Genomic DNA, 18932 nt, shown 5'->3' on the forward strand with positions numbered 1-18932 from the left:
CACAGTCAATCTCATTTTCACAGAACTAGATTACAATGAGGGCTGTTCCAGACATTTAGCAGTTCTGTAGTTAGCACAAGGGGGCTGAACTGGAAATTTGGTGCTTTCAGCACAAATGCCATGTAGAAGAAAAAGGAGTTCTGATCTTCAGTGGTGGTCGGCTTTGTTAGGAATATGATTTAATAGGCACCTTCATATTGGCCAGATCCTCCAGCCATACTGCATAGACCGATCTGCTAGTACAAATTTTAACTAATCTGTCCAAATTTATGCCTTAATTTGCTGGGCACTAAGAATAACAAAGAGCCCACAAAGGCCAAAGGACAAGCATTCCTGTCAGGTTTCCAACAGGCAGGTGTCCTGCCCAGCAAGGACTCAAACTCTTGCCTGCCCTTTAGTCTCTTGAAGCTCACTTGAACAAATTTCTCCACACTTAGACCAGTTTTAGAGTGTGCAGTAGAAACCACTACTCATCAGAATAGTTGTATTTGTGTCAGAAGCCCTAGTAGTCTGTCAGCACACAAACCCCGGAGCCATTTTTTTATAAGCAGACCTCCCCAGCAGACACACAACAGCATCCGCAACACACAGGAGTCAAGGAGGGACTTCAGCGAGGATATTGCAGAGATGCAGGCTCTAAATGAGTAAGGCAGAGCTGGGCAGTGTGTGGTTATCACAGCTGTGAATATTAAGTTCTAAAACACTCCGGGACTGACTGCCATGTCACCTGTACCAACCCTGCAGCTCCCTCTCCACAGACCTGTCCTGCGCTGCCTGTCTTTCTTGCCTCTCTGCCTAATTGCCCTTCTGTTTCTCTCTGTCCATGGCTTTCTGCACCATTTCCAGAGGGTACTGAAGGCACAGAGCCCCCAAGCCCTCCTGGAATGTCCACCACTAGATAAGGTATCACACTGTTTCAGCTGTTTTACCTTTGGAAGCTGGTAGGGACAGAGACACTGAATTGGCTGGTAGCTTTCCATGGGTGGCAACCTAACCTGAGCCTAGGCAAATGTACCTATTCACGCTTAATACTGAGATTAAGTACAGCTGTATTGAGACTGACTCAGATATTAATTGGAAGAAATATCTTGATATTCTTTGATAGGAAATCATTCTATGAACTAAAGCTTAAAGAAAGAGGATTGCAGCAACCCAGGAGACTGGCATGAGGCATTCTGAAACCACACATAGAACCACGCAAATACGCCAGGGAACATAGAATCATAGAATCATTGAGGTTGGAAGAGACCCTTGGGATCATCGAGTCCAACCATCTCCCCTACTCTACAAAGTCCTCCCCTACCCCATGTCCCTCAGCACTGCATCTAAACGGCCCTTAAACACAGCCAGGGATGGTGACTCCACCACCTCCCTGGGCAGCCTGTTCCAATGCCCGACCACTCTTTCGGTGAAAAATTCTTTCCTAATGTTCAATCTAAACCTCCCCTGTTGGAGCTTGAAGCCATTCCCTCTCATTCTGTCCTCTCCCAAATATTCTCTTCCTTTTCTTGCACTGTTCCTTCTTTCTGTAGTCAGATGTGCCTCTTCCTGGCCCCCAATGGCTAATAAACGTGCTAGCTGATCCCTTTAAGATGGAGAAATGCACACTATGCAGTCTGTACATCCAGACTACACTAAATTGCCAGCTGCTTTTTTGGATTTGAGTTGTTCCTGGGCTTTATGCCAAACAATCCCCACTCACAGCAGATCCAGCTGCTCCAAGTTGCTCAGCAGTTCATCCCAACTCATTGCTGCCATTTTTTCCTTGCTGCCTCTTTCGTGTTCTTGCATATTTCATTGTTCTTTTTTTTTTTTTAAATCTGCCTCATGCTTACACACTTCCCCTCTGCCTTTCTTGTTTCTTCTCCTGCCATTGCTGGAGCAGTAGGCTCCAGGGAGACCTTGAGCCCCTTCCAGTCCCTCAAGGGGGGCTCCAGAAAAGCTGGGGAGGGACTCTTGATCAGGGAGGGGAGCCATAGGACAAGGGGGAAGGGTTTGACACTGAAAGAGGGGAGATTTAGGTGAGATCTCTGGCAGAAACGCTTTGGTGTGAGGGTGGTGAGAGCCTGGCCCAGGTTGCCCCGAGAAGCTGTGGCTGCCCCATCCCTGGAGGGGTTCAAGGGCAGGTTGGAGGGGGCTTGGAGCAACCTGGTCTGGTGGGAGGTGTCCCTGCCCAGGGCAGGGGGTGGCACTGGATCGTCTTTAAGGTCCCTTCCAACCCAAACTGTTCTATGATTTCCCTTCTCCTCACTCCCACAGAAACACATCAGTTTTTCTATTAATAGCTATTTGGGATTAGAGCAGTGGCTGCTTTGCTAGCATTTTTTCTGCCTCTGTGGTAGTAACACCCCTTCTGAAACAGGACACTTGTGAAAATTGGCCTTCAGAGGAATGAAAGAAGTAACAATAACAATTTTTCTGCTACAAAAGGTACAGCGATGGAAAAAGATATATTTGTTGTCCTTTTGCTAGCAGATGTTCTGTCGGGTTTCTTGAGTCCTGAGCTCCATAGACACAATGAAGCAGGAGAAGTGACAGTCTCACTTTACACCTCTGGGAAGAGCCTTCCAGATGAGAATAAAGAATCACTCCTGAGAAAAACAAAGAGTCTGAAACTCAAGTCAGAAGGGGAAATCAGGAAAGCTCATGATAACAATGACTATAAGGGTAATTAGAAACAAAGAGGAGGTGAAAAATGCATGTATTCATGCCATACTTTCCAGTGCCCAACCAGCTTCTGCAACTCGATTAGAAAGACAGAACACAAAGAGCATCCTTAGCTCTCAGCCCTTCTCAGCTGTAATTCCAGTTCTGCTGTGGACTGTTGATAATTTAGGGGGGTTGTGAGCATCACCAAGAGCTTAACAGCAAATCTCACCAAGTCAATGAAATACGCTTTAGGCTCTGCGTAGCTGAGCTCTTAGAAGTGTTCTCAGCTTTTCCACATCCTCATTGTTCCAATTAAAGGCTGAACAAACTTCAGCAAACTTTTTTTTTTTCCAAAAGTAAACATTTAATCCGAAAAAATATATATATTACTGTTATATAATATATATATGCACCCAGGCTTTCATCCTTATACCACAGTGGAAAAAAAGTAGACGTCAAAGATGCAAACTTTTTCTCTTCCTCTACCATTCTAGCACTGTAGCTAAAAGCGGTAACTGAAGAAAACCACAAACCCTAAAAAACACTATCAGTGACACAAAGTCAGGCACGTAGTCTTGTTGGCTGCCTATAGGACAGTGCAATTCAGAGACATCTAGAAGGTGCCACCATCTCTGATGAATTGTCAGCTGCATGACAGAAGGTGGCAGCCACAGTAAACTGCCCTGTAGAACAGCCAGCAGGTCCTGCCGAGTAAGATAGCTTTGTTTCTGCAACTAAAAGCCAAATTACATGCTGCCTGAAAATTGGATTCATTCTTGTTCCAGCTGGTTCCTAATGTAATGTCAGCAAGGACCAAAACTAATGGCTGCTCAGCAGGTTCCACAAACCCAGCAGCGGGACAAGAACCCAAGAACCTGCAAGAGAAAAGCAGTGCTCTCGTTCATGGCAAGACCTGAAGGCGTCAGATCTGAAGGCCAAAGACTACCTTGTAATGGAGAACAGATGGAAGGCATGGAGCTTGGTCTGATACTTAACAGTGGTGGCACAGTTTTCTTCTGACCCAGCTCTTGGAGCACGGTCAGATGCACTCCAGCGTCTCCAGCTGACTTGGGCAGCTGCTTCATCCTGCAACACCACAGAACCTTCAGCTACGCCGACACCGATACGCACACTATCCCGAGTCTGCCCAGTTAACCTGGTTTGTTATTCAGGTTAAAGCAGCTGGAGTCGGGGAAGAGTAAAGGCCAACTTTTTCCTGACAGCCCCAGAGCGCAGGAACCCTCTGGCAGGTCAGGCCATGGGGAGAGACTCTTGGTGCCCAACGAGCGGTACCTGCAGCTGAAACCCTGCAGGTCACCCAGGGCTGGCTCCTGGCCTCTGCCTCTTCTGTTCATGCTTGAGCTTTCTGCTGTTTGACTCAAGTGTTTGCACTAACCAAAAAAATCCCCCAAACCTTAATGCCCTAAGCACAAAAAGCACGTGTATACTGGTGATAGCTGATAGCCAGGAATCCTGTCCCTATGGAGAAAGGCGAAACCACAAGGAACTTGCTTTTACAAAACCTAATCTTATTTTTGAAAGCTGCTACTAAATAACCACATGACTACCAGCTAAGAAGAATTAATGCTTTCCCCTTCCCAATAAGGCACAAGCTAGACCTATTCTTTAGATCCAGGTAAGAGTGAAAAAAACCTCTTCCCCAAGCTGTCAACAGCACCAGCTCATTAACCTGACCACGATGTTGGTGTCCTAAATGGAGATATTAATGCTCGGTCTCTAAGACTTCCCTAATTGGCTTAATAAAGGCTCATTGTTCCTTTGCCGGTAACAGGAAGCTAATGTTCTACCGCTGGATCAAATACTTTACTCTTTATCCCTTGATAAAGCCTTGAGCTGCATTAATTTGAATTTGAGGGTAGAAGCCATACAGGAAAATAAGATAATAACATTTGAGTAGAATCTACCTGAATGTTTACTCAATATTACTTGTAATAAGGACACAAACTGTCCTAGTTAGAAACAGTCTCATCACCAGAAATTAAGGGAAAAATATTTGTGATTATGAAATTGCCAAATTGAGTGTTTTTCTTAGTTTTGACTTAACTGTGCACCTGGGTACTGGGATACTGTTTTAACCTAAACCATGTCCCAGCCTCATAGGCTTGGGCAAGGTAAGACTGGCTGCGGAGGTTCAACGTACCAGACCAGGTCTCGGATCACCTTGGAGACACCATCCCCTGTACACAAGGGGAAAAACTCTGCAGCTCACTCTGCAGCTGCGAATCCCACTCCTTTACTGGGAAAGGACATCAACTGTCTTGGAAGAAATGAAAGGAATAGGATGAGGTCATCTTCTGAGTAGCTTCTATGCAAGTGTTTTTCCCAGCAACCACTAAGGAATATTTGTTTGGAGCTTTTATATGTAAACAATAACAATACTCAAAATAACCATATACTCAAAATAACATCAACTGGCTGCTTTGCTTGTTTTTGAGCTCACAGAAGTGATCTTTATAGTTTTTTCATTGTTTTTGCCAAGTCCTTGGGTGGAAAAATACCTTTTTCTGGTCCTGCTTTATCACCCTGCAGATGAAGCTTCCATTACAGCAAACGCAAAACTATACAAGCAGGGCAAGTGTCCCAGCAAATACGTTCTGCTGGTTTATTGTACACAATTCAACAAGTATTTCCAATGCCTAAGTAAAAATTATCATATTGCTCTCCAATTCTAATATAAATTGATTAGCTGGTGTAATGCAACTGACTGCTACCAGGTATACAAATGAGCAGTAGAACAGCTCTAGGAATCCAACCTGGGGGTGTTAAAGAGCTGTTAAACTACAGTATAAAACCATATTTAATATTTCTAGAACACAACATGAATGCGTCAGTCCAAGAATCTGCCCTCATTGATGGGGCAAACCTTAGCCTCGCCCTCAGACTTTAAGCATATTCCTTCAGGGGTATTTTTGTGAGTTGCTTAATTCTACCAGATAAACATCATCTTAACCCACTTCGGAGAGTGTATGAGAAATTAAGACGTAATTTCAGGAAGACTTGCAGCCACTGCCACCAAAAGCCTTGGTCCCAGCCCCCCCCTTCCCTGTACTGGGACTCCAAGATTAAACCAGTCTGACCCAGGCAAGAACCGACCCAGGAAAATCTCATGGAACAGCACAGAGGATGGTGCCCCCCAAATATGAGCACAAATAATAAATTTTCTAGTTCTGCAGCAAACAGTTTTAAGTTTTCAGTTTCCCTCAGATAAAAATGAATATTTACTTAGCCCCACAGTTAAAATAGCTTAGGAAGACTAATTAAAATGGCACCTTCTTAAAACACAAAAACAACAAGCAGAAAACGTGATTCCTTTTCTCTTTTATTGATACTGCCAATGTGACTACCTTTACGCAGGCAGATTGCTTTCCTACATTAAACACTTTTTTATTAATTTGGAAGTAATGTTTTGACCTCTATGCCTCCTAAGGTTATCCAATTAACACATAGTTATACTTTTAAGAAGTTTCCACATTTTAAGATTCCCCCCCAGATCTGTGTAAAGGTTACTTGGCAAGAATACATGCATATGACGTTAAATGGAGACCAACCCACCACTAAAAGGTAATGCACATAAAACATAATACAGTACTTCGACATCATTTCAAATAAATACCCACATACAAATGTAGTAATTTTAAATGCAACAATATTTCTTATGAATCAATACTGTAACAGAAGATGGAAATATAAGTCCCCACATCTAGGAATAATAATGCTTTTTTTTCCAGCAAACAGAAATCTTTTCCTTGCTGTCAATATTATTTCAATTTGTACTTTTTTTTTGAGGAGTGGGAAGGTTCCCCCCCAACAAGTACCAATTTAATCATTCGTGTGAGCCTCAACAAACAGTAGAGGTGGGTACGGCTTGTTGATGTGCTTCTCTGTTTCTGTTTCCTGAAATTACAATGATTAGATACAACATGCAAGAGAAGATATCAATGTTCTGCTGCTCAAATTTGCAAACAATACTATGGTTAACTGCATCCACCACCATAAAAAGCTAAATAACAGCAACATTCCTGACACCTCCTCTGTACTGTTACCACAAATGTCTTCATACATCTTGCTCATTTGTCCAATATGAGTCCATTTGGTTCCCAAAGTGTATTTGGGTTTGTTTAGGTTGTTTTTTGTTGTGTTTTGTTTGTTGGTTTTTTTTTTTTTCTTCTCTTCTCTCTCTATACCCCTGAATTTGCAAGGCTTTGCATGATGAAATATCTTTGACTAACAGAATTTTTTACAATTCCTTGAATATATAATCTCTATAGTAAGACTACTCATTAAAAATGTGCGAAAGGGGAGTTCACTTTGCACTTATTGCTCCACGTCTTTACTAAATTCCGAAACAGCCATTCCATTTCTCCTAAGTTACAGGACTTAGACGAAGCTATTCTAACAGTCTCCCTTAAAATGATTAAAGGCACTACTGGCAATAATTAATGACAGAAAGGCGCTGATATGTAACACCCTATCACTGACCACTTTAGAATTTTTCTTTCTAAATGTACCATAATTTGGCACAATAAAATGAAAAAGTAACAAAACAATTCCAATTTGGAATTTAACTGGTATAGTTGTATAAAATTCTGTTAATCAATAATACTTCAACTTCCTAAAACCCAGGAATTCTGGAATTTATAGGTAATACTACTTATTTAATATTTTTCAAGTGCCTGTTACTGTTTTAACCAGAGCAAAGTCAAGTTTTCTTCTTGTTACATTGAACTATTCCTAAGAATAATAATACAATATGAAAAAAACCCCAGAATTTGAATACCCTGGATTTCTTAATGAATATGGCAGTTAAAAAAAAAAAAAATCAGTAATTTAAACATATAAAGCTTAACATTTCATAATAATAAAAAAAAAGCTGCTGAAGCACAGCACACAGTTTAGCAGAGCTCCTGTTTTTTGTTGAAACTCTTGTCTAATCACCATCTAGAGCCCCCAAAAAACCTCTGCCACATGCTGATGTAGAATCCAAAAATCACAAGCCCAAATCGGAGAGACAATGAGCACAAACCACTGCATTTATATAAACTCTCTACATAAGGAATTAAGCTAAAGAAAAATACCAAAATATCAAAAGTGCACAGGTTTAACAATGACATAAAAAATGAGCATCTGCAATGAAATAAGAAATTCCCCCATCCAAACATTTCTAGTAGATCATAAACTGATGTGATCGTTACATTTGAAGTAGGTTTCTTCAGCACTTGTAAGTTTTCTTACTGCAGCAGCACTTATAGATAAAGCTCGTTTGTTTTACAGCTTCAGACATAAAAGGAAAATATCAGGTAGTATATAGGAAAAGGTGTTTTCAAAAGTTAGGATCAGGTCAGTGGTTTCATTCTTTGTGCAATGGACTACCACTTCTAACCGAAATGAAAGAGGGTAAGAAATGCTGTTGCACTGTTGGAAAGGCCTTCTCCAGGGACTACTCTACAGCTGAAAAATGGAAAAATAAAATAGCATTAGAAAAAAAAAATAATAATCAGTGTTTATTTCTCAATTAAAGAACTTTAAACAATGTGCTGCAAAAGCAGGTTAGTTGGTTGAGGGTGTCTGTTAGATTCCTGGGGTAGAAGCAGCCACCTTAGCTCGCGGATGCTTTCTGAGCCGAGGAAACAATGCTTTATGGGTTCAGCCTGGAAGCAATAGCTTTGCAGAAAGGTTTCTTACAAGTACTGAATAAAGCTTTGCTGTTTGAGCACAAGTTAACAGCAACGGATGTGCAAGAAACATTTTCAGTGAAGCTTTAGGTTCCTCGGAAACATGCAGGTCAGTAGATCATGCAGGCCAACGCAGAGAACAGCACTCAGAAGAGCCTGCTTGCAGAGGTAGGTGATGCCTTAAGGAATTTTCCATGCTTTATCCCAACCCACTGAAAGTGATACAAAAGACTCACAGCAAACGTACGTTTCAAGAAATTGTTAATCACCGAGAATTACAAGACTCAACCTGAAATATTATCTAAAAATACAAACAGCAGGATCAAGTCACCTTACCACCATCCCTCATTTCTTTTTATAATGGGTGCTAAAAGAACTTAAAACCATAACCTTGACACGCTCAAATAGCAGTCAGGCTTCTTGGCTTTTTGTTTTTTAAAGATCCACAGAAATGAATGAAGATGGAAAGGACTACTAAGACTACTGGGCAAAAAGTGTTCATATTTGGAACTGAAAGTGTGAGGCAAGACTGATAGTAACAGTCACTGGCTTGTAACTGGGACAGCTCTCTATAAAGTTCCAGTTAATTTGAAAAAAACCTAGCAATGCATTCAATTAGTTTCTCCAATTTACCTTTTTCCCATTAGTACTTTGCAAAAATACTACCATTAGAGACATGGAAGCAGTGAAAACTGTATTAAAGCTCCCTACTATAGTGGAAGCAAAATTGTAACTGTTTCTATTGGTGCAAAGAAAGTTCGCACTCAAATGCCTGCTTTTACAAAGTATTTTTAAATTACCCTTAATGCAGGAATGATAAGAATAAAGGCCTTTTGGAAGATTGTGCAGCAAAGAAGAGAAAGCAGGATTGAAAAATGCTAAAAGATGTCTTGCTTCTAAAATCTCAAACCTGCTATTTAGCAATATTAAAGCTCAAATTCAGGAGAATTCAATGTTTTCTAAAAAAAGTAATAATAGATGCACAGAGGCCTGGTTTCTAAAGCCAGAATTGCTCTTTGTTTAAACTTCTCAAGCAGTGACGTTTGAGCAACGTATTAGACTTAAATCACTTGTGGATTTTTTTTTTTTTTCTTCCTCTCGATATTGGTAAATGCAATCCTGGCATTGGACTGTGGCATTTTGATGTTTCCCAGCTTGGGAGGAAGGTTTCTACAATTCCATTTGTTTAAAGTCTCACTGTATGAATTTAGGAGTCTCCCTCTTCCCCCTAACATCTGGGAAGCCAAAATCCCCCGTGGTTTCCCCTTACTGGGAAAACAAGCTGTGCTCCTTATTACCTTATATTATATATCACTGTGCTCTCTCCTGACTCCTTATAGGCAGAGTGGCAGTGCGTGGGAAGCAAGCTGCTGGCCATTTGTAAGAAACGGTAGTGAGATGAGGCAGTACCACACCAGGAATATTAGAATGGCTTTATAGAACATCACTATCAAGCAGACAACTGTGCGGTCTCGCATTGCTTTTAGTAATACTATAGGCATACAAAAATTATTCGAAAGAGTACAAAATGAACAGGGCTTTACATTAAAATAAAGTTTGAGGCTAGGCACTTTAAAACTCTGGTTTAAAGAAAAAAGTGTGCCTTCTTGTGCTCCACAAATTTTCCACAATTTTAGAAACAACATTTTCAGTCTTTTTCTTTAATATAGGCACCAATTATGAAGTACACTTTTGTATTATCAAACACACTGTAATTAAGTGGCTAAAAAAGGCCCCTTAAAAGTTCAATAGCAGACAAAGGTTTGTTTTTTAAAGATTAGCATGTATACTAAGCTACTTCATAAGTAATTATTAGCAGGATGATCTGGTTCAATTTCCTGTGCCTATAATGTAGAGCCCTGTGAAACATGTGCTTGCATAAGGAATGCATTATCCTTTGTGTATTTAAAAAAAATAAGTGATCAGAGCTCTGAAATACTATCCTATTTAGAGTAATACTGAAAGCTGAGAAAAACTATTTTGTGACTGACAATACTGGACCACAGTCACATTAATTCTACACATATGTGTTGTGTGGCTACAGTAATATATAAAACAGATTCTTTTCAAAGTGTTATGCTTACAAGGAGCAACATGAGACCACAAAGATCCTTTCAGGACATGACACTTTTCCACAGCGTAACTTCTCAAAGTGGAACTGTCTACCAGGTAGGATCCCAATTCTTAGAATTTTAAGTTTTATATCAGATGGGGTAAATATTGCATATTTTTAATATAAACGTGCAAGTTTCTTCTGGTTAACCCTCCGAAGAGAGGGAAGCAGAGTGTAAATAATGTACCCTACCGAGTTTTTTTTCTAGCTTTTATAGCCTATAAAAGCTTTAGGACTTTGGTCAGTGGTGATGTGACAGCAACTCCTTAATACCTGCCAAAATAGGCAGATTAATTTTGGTTCCAGTTTCCAAATGCTCTGCATTTTAAAGACATACCTCTAATTTAACATTTGCTTTTCACCACTTCTTAAGCCACAATAACAAGGAAGGTTTTCTGTTTGTTTCTGCCTGTGAAAGCATTTACTGAAGTATGCTGCAACCCTGGAGAAAGGATCACATCTGTGCTATACCACCTACAATTAGTAGTACCTAATCAGTATATAGGAGTACTATATCAGGTGTGCTCTTTTAACAGTTACCATAAACAGCAAAACCCATACATGTTAATTGTGGAAAAAGCTAATTCCTTTCCACTATTAACTTGTTAATAGCATCCCCATACTTAAGAATGAGTTACAGTTAAGACCACCATAATACAGTTTGTATTACCTGGTTCAACAACATACTAGTACAAGTCAACTCACTGCGACATTAGATAGTGGGGATTTACGCTGATGGTTACAGCATAAAATAAGATGCATAATATGATTTTTCTACACACCTGTCCTAGTCACAATAGATTTTATATTTCTCACTACAAAAAACCTGGTTGTTAAGGACAGATCCTTCTGGCCTGTCTCCACAGGACCGAATATGACTTACACTAGGGTTACTGCTCTTGGCTTTGGAAGCAGATTTTGTGCGCACCCTTTTGGACTGCTCGTGGTCCAGCTCCAGATGTTCCAGGCGCTGGGTCAGTGCCAGTTTCTGTTGGATAGCCATCCGGAGCAAGGAGTTCAGAGTCTTCTTCTCGTCCTCAGCCGCTGCGAGCTGCCGCTGCATTTCATCCAACTGCGTGACATATTCATCACATCTGCAATGAAATATATCAATCTTTAGCAATCCTGGTTCCATCTATAAAACATGAATCTCTTGTGTCCGGCCGATATTAGCAGAGCGATAGCTCTGCAGCTGCTTGCATACACACTCTTTTAAATAGGAACTTCAACCAAACCTGTAGAAAATCACAACTACTTTTCACTGGGGTTCTTACAATCCCACACTCAGCATGTAGGTTCATGCCTGTGAAGATGTAGTATAATGGACAGCATCCAAGCCTGCTATCAGAGTACTCGCGTCCAAAGATTAGCAAGATGTCCTTCTGCGGTGAGGAGACACAATGCAGTCAAATTATTTTTGGCTGTGCTTACACAGAGACCACAACCTTCCTGAACTTTAGGCTGGAAGGGGAAGAGCAAAAGAGCTGTGAAACAACTGTTACTGAAATGTGATCAGTACCGCTGCTGGAGCACTTGAACTTCATAGTTCGTTACTTTACACATGGAAACCAAATAACAGGTTTCCAGTCCTGACTGAAGAGTGTTGTTAAAGTAAGCATCTTTCATAATTCTACTTTAACCTACTCTGATTCCTGATGTAAAAATTCTATAAATATTATTTTATTACTGTTTTCTCTACAGCAAGTGCCCTTTATATAATTGCTTTCACCACCCAAATTAATTTTAAAACAATTAAACAGAGGAACCAAGTGTTACTGGGAAACCTGCGGGGAACCTGTACGAATGCCTGCAAGCTGTTTCTCCTACAGTCATTGTCACTGAGCTTGGAAGCTACTTCACTTGCATGGTGCAACTTGAACAACTTAAAAAATTACTGTATTTACATGCAGATGCATATCTACTGCACATAAAAGACCAATTATATGTATGGGTAGAAAAATAAGTATTCATAGGTACCAGCTGGAATTTACAATGCCACATCTGTAAAATACAGTTTCTTCATAAAAGCAAAAATATTAACAAAGAAGTTCCTTTTAACATTGAAATGGAAAAGCCCCTGAATTTAAGGGACATTTATCATCACTAAGTAATATAAAGCAGACTGGAAAAAACCCACCACAGAACAAAACTGCAATCACCTGCAGATGTATCAGCTATGCTTACACTAGTCCTGAATTCTGCTATCCCTGACTTCCAATAGCAGGATTAGGCCTACATTCCTATTTATATTTGCTTGGGAAGAGAGAAAGGGAAAGGAAAAAAAATAGAACTTTATTTTTAAAGACACATGGAAATTAAGCACTAACCCAGAAATATTCATACAAGTCAACTACAACCACAATGTAGCTCAGCCAACCAGAAGGTTGTAAGTTTAGGGCCTCTCCGTGAGCAGGAACCCGTCCACCCTGTCCCTCTGCACCCTCTCTCTCACACTGTGGGGCGCAGGAAAGGCTAGGCATGAGGGGTTCCTCTTTTTGAAAGACAAACCCAGGAACCTCCACCTTGCTGGAAGCCCAGCGCCTCCCCTGTCCATGGCCAGATGGACCTCACAAAGCAACCCCCCTCCATACACCTCTCCAGTGGAAGCAGGCCAAGAGGAACACAGAAGTATCTGCTCCATGTGGGGGTGGGAGTGGAGACCAGGGACCACGGGGAGGCCTGATGGCTCTGGGGTCTCCCTACAGTTCTCAAACACACTCAAGACATTCGAGGTGAAAAGTGCAAATCTGGTTCTACCACCACTTTACCCTTCTGCTTTCTTTTCTACCCGCACCTCAAACCCGATGCCTCCAAAGCCCCAGAAACCAGGGGAATGTCCAGAAAGTGTTACCAATTTCTTGAGGAATTCCTTGAGGCTATTGCTTCAGCCAAATACAATCTGGCCACTGGAGCAACCTGTCCCCACTACCCTTGTTTCATTCTCAGTATTACCCTGCCAAGAGATTTGGGCAAGGTTAGTTTTATTACCCTGCCAAGAGATTTGGGCAAGGTGAAAATATGGGGAGGTTTCTTTCCCCTTTCCCCGTTCCTTTCTTGTGAACAAAATGTGTCCACTTTTTTGGTACACAACAGGAAGTTCTGTACTGTATGGAGGAATAATCCCATGTACTAGTACAGGTTACAGGCTGACCTGCTGGAAAGCAGCTCTGCAGAGAGGGACCTGGGAGTCCTGGTGAACAATAAGTTGCCCATGAGCCAGCAGTGTGCCCTTGTGGCCAAGGCGGCCACTGGTCTCCTGGGATGCATTACAAAGAGCGTGGACACAGGTCAAAGTAGGTCATTCCTTCCCCTCTACTCTGCCCTGGTGAGGTCACAGCTGGAGCACTGTGTCCAGTTCTGGGCTCCCCAGTTCAAGAAGGACAGGGAACTGCTGGAGAGAGTCCAGTGGAGGCTATACGAGGGCGATCAAGGGACTGGAGCATCTGTCTGCTGAGGAAGGGCTGAGAGACCTGGGGCTGTTCAGCTGGAGAAGAGCAGACTGAGAGGGGACCTCATTGATACTGAACAATAGCTAAAGAGTGGGTGTCAAGAGGATGGGGCCAGATTCTTCTCAGTGGAGCCCAGGGACAGGACATGGGGCAACAGGCACAAACTAGAACACAGAAAATTCCATCTCAACTGTGAGGGTGCCAGAGCCCTGGAACAGGCTGCCCTGAAAGGGTGTGGAGTCTCCTTCTCTGGAGATATTCAAAGCCACCTGGACACGTTCCTGTCCAACCTGCTTTGGGTGACCCTGCTTGGGCAGTGGGTTGGACTGGATGATCTCCAGAGGTCCCTTCCAACTCCTACCATTCTGGGATTCTGTGAAGAAAATTTAGCCCTAAAATTTTCAGCCCGGGGAAGCTGTGTCAGGATTGCTGCGTTCTGTTTACTTGTTTGGCTTCCACCAGAGAAGTGCTAATCAAAGCCAGCCAAGGCAAGAGTGACAGACTTCTCTGCTTCCATGGCCCCATTTAGAAACAAAACACACGATGAAAAAAAAACCATTGCAGTAAAGCAGAGTAGGGACTTCCCACCGAATCTTGCTAGCCTCCCTTAATCCTTTTCTGTAGTTTTTGGTGTACTCAAATGCTTCTTCATCAAACGCAGCCAGTTGTGCCAAACGCGATAGCTGATGGGTACCACAGACAAAAACTTGCCAGAGTCTAAAAGACAGTAAAGTTGTTTGCACATGAGCCAAGTTATAATTAAATCTGTGATTTCTGACTCAAAAAGGTCATTGTAGCAAGTCATTATCTCATCAAGCTTTCTGTTAGCACAAAGGTTTAAAATATCAAATGAATGTCCTTAGAAATTACAAGTCATTCACTATTTCAAATATCTAAATTAGCTTTTTTCCACCCCCTTCATAAAAGTCTATACAGGGAGTTTTTCCTTCCTTTCCAACAAAGAGGAAGGGTTATCAGTAGCATATGTGCAGCAGCAGTTTTTCCTGTGCCTGACTGTTCTCTTGTCTATAGGAGAGGACGTGTATGTGGGAGGGCTCAGGGGAGGCAGGAGAGGTAGCTACTATGACTGCAGGCAGTCCTGCATCCTGAACCTGTTTTCCTGCTTTAAGTCAAACGAAATGCTATAGCCTCAAAACCAAACCTTCTCCTGGAGCAAGCAGGGCTGTCCAGCTCAGAGGAACCCCACACCATGCAACATACAGCAACTGTTCACTCAAACAGAACTGGGGAGGATCAGGAAGTTTGCCCGAAGTGGATGTAGGCATTGCGTGGATAAGTGGACTGGGATCTGCCCTACTTCTGTCCTTCATTCCTGCTGCTCACTGACTCCCAGTTTGATTTTCTCAAAAAAAAAAAAAAGTTAGCCTCTAGCACTACTTTAGCTTAATGCAAAGCTAGTAACTATGGCAGCATATCTTTGTGGTATGAGTATTTATATTTTTGCAGCTTTGCAGATATAATAAGAAAAGATTGTTCCCTTTTACAACTTCATTTTCCACGTGCTGAGCTACTTCCCAGCTGTATATTCAATGCAAAATCATTAGAAGGTTAGAAAACAAAATATCTTTGTTTTAAAAGCATAAAATGCTTTTAAAATTATCTTTTAAAACTCTTTTTTTCATTATCTTTTTAATTATATTTAAAAAAAAAATATTGAGCTTTCATGCTTTAAAGAAGGATATGAAATTAGCATAAGCCTGTCATACATTTACACCTTTGGAGTTTTAAGCGGATAGCGAACAGGCGGCTTTGATGTTGCCTTTCTTAGGACCGGTAATTAACAACAATAAAAAGAGGAGGTTAAGGAAACATCAACTACAGTTTTTAAATTAACACCAGCTAAAACAAACATCTACACAGATGAAATAATTATCCTAAGTGTTAAATAGAATGATGAGAAATAAAACCTAAATTCTCTAAAACACTATCTGAAGCCAAATTATTGGAAAATATAATACTGGGTTGTCTCGTTTTCAAAAGCTGCATACCACTGTTCCCCACAAATGCCAGTTGTGCCTTATTTCTGTGCACCATTTTATTCAAGTACTTTATTTAATAACATGTATAGCTAAATTCACTACTGAATCAAGATGTATTCCAGGGAAGAAAAAATGATGTAACCAAATGCACCTGGGTGTAATTATACTTTTTCCCCCCTCCACCTGCCATCAGTATGAGGACTGTATGACAGCTTCCAAGAAAGCAAGACAGATGTGACTGAAGGAGGCCTTGAGAGAAGCATCAACCACTTTAATTTCTACCTCAAGAGATTAAACTTGTCAACCTACACAAGAAATTAAAATATGGAGGATTAAAATCACCATTTTTTGACTTTGCTGAGAACCACACATTAGCAGAGAAGCAGTTAAAATGATATGCAAATGAACATTGACTGTGTTTGGCTATAAGAGTTATTAGCCACCTATTTCAAATGGAATCTTTATATTAGAGATTAGTATTAAAGACTGAATTTTGACACCTTGCCCCCCACCTTCCCTTTGCTCCAACCCCTGGTGAAAACCAGCTCATCTGCAGAGAAAGTGACAATTGTCCAAAGGAGGACCATCGGGAAGAAAACTATGGCAGGAATAAAGCTACTGAATCTCCCTCACAAGGCAGCCTTTCACTGTGCCATGTGGCAAAGGCAGAGGACCCCTGACAGACCGCAGAGCTGTGCTCCTCAGCACCAGGGTAGGAGATAGAGACAGTCCATACACAATTTAGATTTGTTAGTGGAAGAACACTGAGGGTTGTTGCTAGGGTCCGACAGCAGAAAACAGGCATGCCTTCAGAAACTAGACTATAACTATTGTCTCACCCGATCCGTCTGAGCTGGTCTCCTCCTGAGGAACTCACACTGGAGAGTTTCATATATCCATAAAACCAAATATATTTGTTTTCAAAAAGCCATTGAAGTGACAGTATTAAAAAGCTTTGCCCCAGTTGCAGGCAGGCACGTTTGCCATGTGCCCTGCGGAGCTTGCACAGCCATGGCTGTGGGACCAAGCCCCAGCTCAGCATCCCCCAGGCTTTTGCAGAAAGCCATCTAAGCCCCTTTCTTCCCTTGGTTTGCACAGTAGTGAACCGCGCAGATCCAGACTCCAGTAATGTATTCTTCAAGAATCCCTGAAGAACAAAGCACAAATCCTGAAGAAGGCAGAACAAAGAACACCCCAAATTTGGGCAGTTTAGGATTATAGACAATCAAGTTCAAGGGAGAACCTAGGGAAACCCAAGCCAAATGCTAATGTGTAATTATTTCCTCAATACCTTGCACTGAAAACTCACCTGAGTTGTATATTTGAAAGGAATAAATGCTGTGGCCTTTATTTTGATAAATCATTGTGATTTTCACTAAGAACAGAGAATAATTTATAACTAGCTATAGTTTTCCAGAATGTTTATAATCAGTCATGTGTAATCAATGTCCATTAGTAGGAGCTATTAAAGAAGGTAATCAGACCACAAATCTCTCTCGTAGTTTGAAACATATGGGAAGAATTATCTCCTGCACTGAGGGAACAATCAGCCCCATGCTGCTGGACAGTACAGCTCTTCTAAATTTCCACCAATAAAAATTCTCAAGGAGAGATCATAAACTTTTCCAGCAAATTCCCTTCTCCTAGAATTCAAAAATAAAACTCTTTATATTTAAAGGTTGAAATTTACTTCTAATCTAGTGTCATAGGATTGTTATTCTAGAGCTGTCACACAGGCAGCTTTTTTTCCCAGTTCTTCACTGAAGGGGGAAGCAAGGGGTGGAGGATCTAATTGAACTCTCCAGCCCTCCCTACGCTATGCCACCACAGCTGTGCGCATGCTTTGGTTTTGGGCACTGACATTTCTCATTAATTGCCAAATGAAACCAAGACTTGCCTGTCTACAAGACTATGGATACAAGGAACGGCTGCTGCAGTAGTCTCCCATATGAGGTATTTTCAAGTAACTCACTTTCCATTTTGATTAAAAACAAAATGAGACACAAGCTACATAAGCAGAACTGGTATTGTCTTTACTCTGAGTATTTCTACGGCCCCTCTGTGATACCACAGGAACATCTGTGCTTTACTCTCCTTACCAGGAAGCATTCAAACGAAGCACCAAGGCACACAGAATTGGTGTGGACACAGCTACTTCAAAGAACACCTGGGAGAAGAGCGTGAACTCATTGTTGCAACCCAGGTCCAGGTTCTATCTACAAGGGATACCCTCACCAAGGTTAAGTTTCAATATTCCAGCATTGTTTGTAGTAGACACATTAACTGCCAGACGCATTTAGTCCAGAGCAGGCACATCGGTGTTACAAGCATGACTATGCACAAGACATTTCTGTGGCATGTCCATAAGAGCCAAATGCACTCTTCCTGCCTGGATGTCTCCCTACTTTCACGTGGGTGCTGGCATTTTTCTCTCCAGACATCATTCATCACCTAGCACCAGGAATAGGAGGCAAATGCTGTTACTCCTGTCTGGGAATCCCATTCTGGAAATTTTCAAAGTCACATTTTCTGCATCTGTCTCATCTGAGCATTTATCCTATGGGATATTTTTAGAGAAGTTGAATACTTACACTGTGTGGAGTCCAGTACGAAGACCCTTTGGCTATAGTTCTCAATCCTGTAAGGACTACACTGTTCTCTGCATAAATTTAAACTCCTTTATATTCTGCTGGCCTTTGATGTGCATGAACACAGAATAATTTTCCAAATGCTTTGGATACTTGGAAAACTGACAGAGCTTGTATGACTCTGAACTGACAAATGTATTAAATCGAAACACCTCTTCTCCGTTAATGAATAACAGCTAGTTTGTTGTGTGTAATCATGGTTCTGTTTCTTTATCACAAGCACTATCTTGCAATTTAATCTCATTTTACAGGCCATCAGTCTTTCCAGTATGTTCTAACACTGGCCACTTGTCCCCTTGTTGACTTGTTACAGAGTTTGTCTCTCCCTTTATTTACAATTTATGAAACACTGGGACATGAGGATAACCATGATTTACATC

The 18932-nt window shown here is 41.3% G+C and overlaps 1 protein-coding gene across 1 annotated transcript in view; it reads right to left on the reverse strand.

Moving 5' to 3' along the window:
* Positions 1 to 5972: 5972 nt before the first annotated feature.
* BICD2 (bicaudal D homolog 2 (Drosophila)) overlaps positions 5973 to 18932 on the reverse strand; it is a 74054-nt gene continuing 61094 nt past the window's right edge. Inside the window, exons 8-9 of the mRNA XM_014951529.1 lie at positions 11339 to 11549; positions 5973 to 8118 (exon numbers count right to left, since the gene is read on the reverse strand). Of these exons, the coding sequence (XP_014807015.1) occupies positions 8113 to 8118; positions 11339 to 11549 (217 nt within the window). The 3' untranslated portion in view covers positions 5973 to 8112. The remainder of the gene's footprint in view (positions 8119 to 11338; positions 11550 to 18932) is intronic.

The sequence above is a fragment of the Calidris pugnax genome, unplaced genomic scaffold (assembly GCF_001431845.1).
Source record: "Calidris pugnax isolate Ruff unplaced genomic scaffold, ASM143184v1 scaffold203, whole genome shotgun sequence".
Classification (NCBI taxonomy): domain Eukaryota; kingdom Metazoa; phylum Chordata; class Aves; order Charadriiformes; family Scolopacidae; genus Calidris; species Calidris pugnax.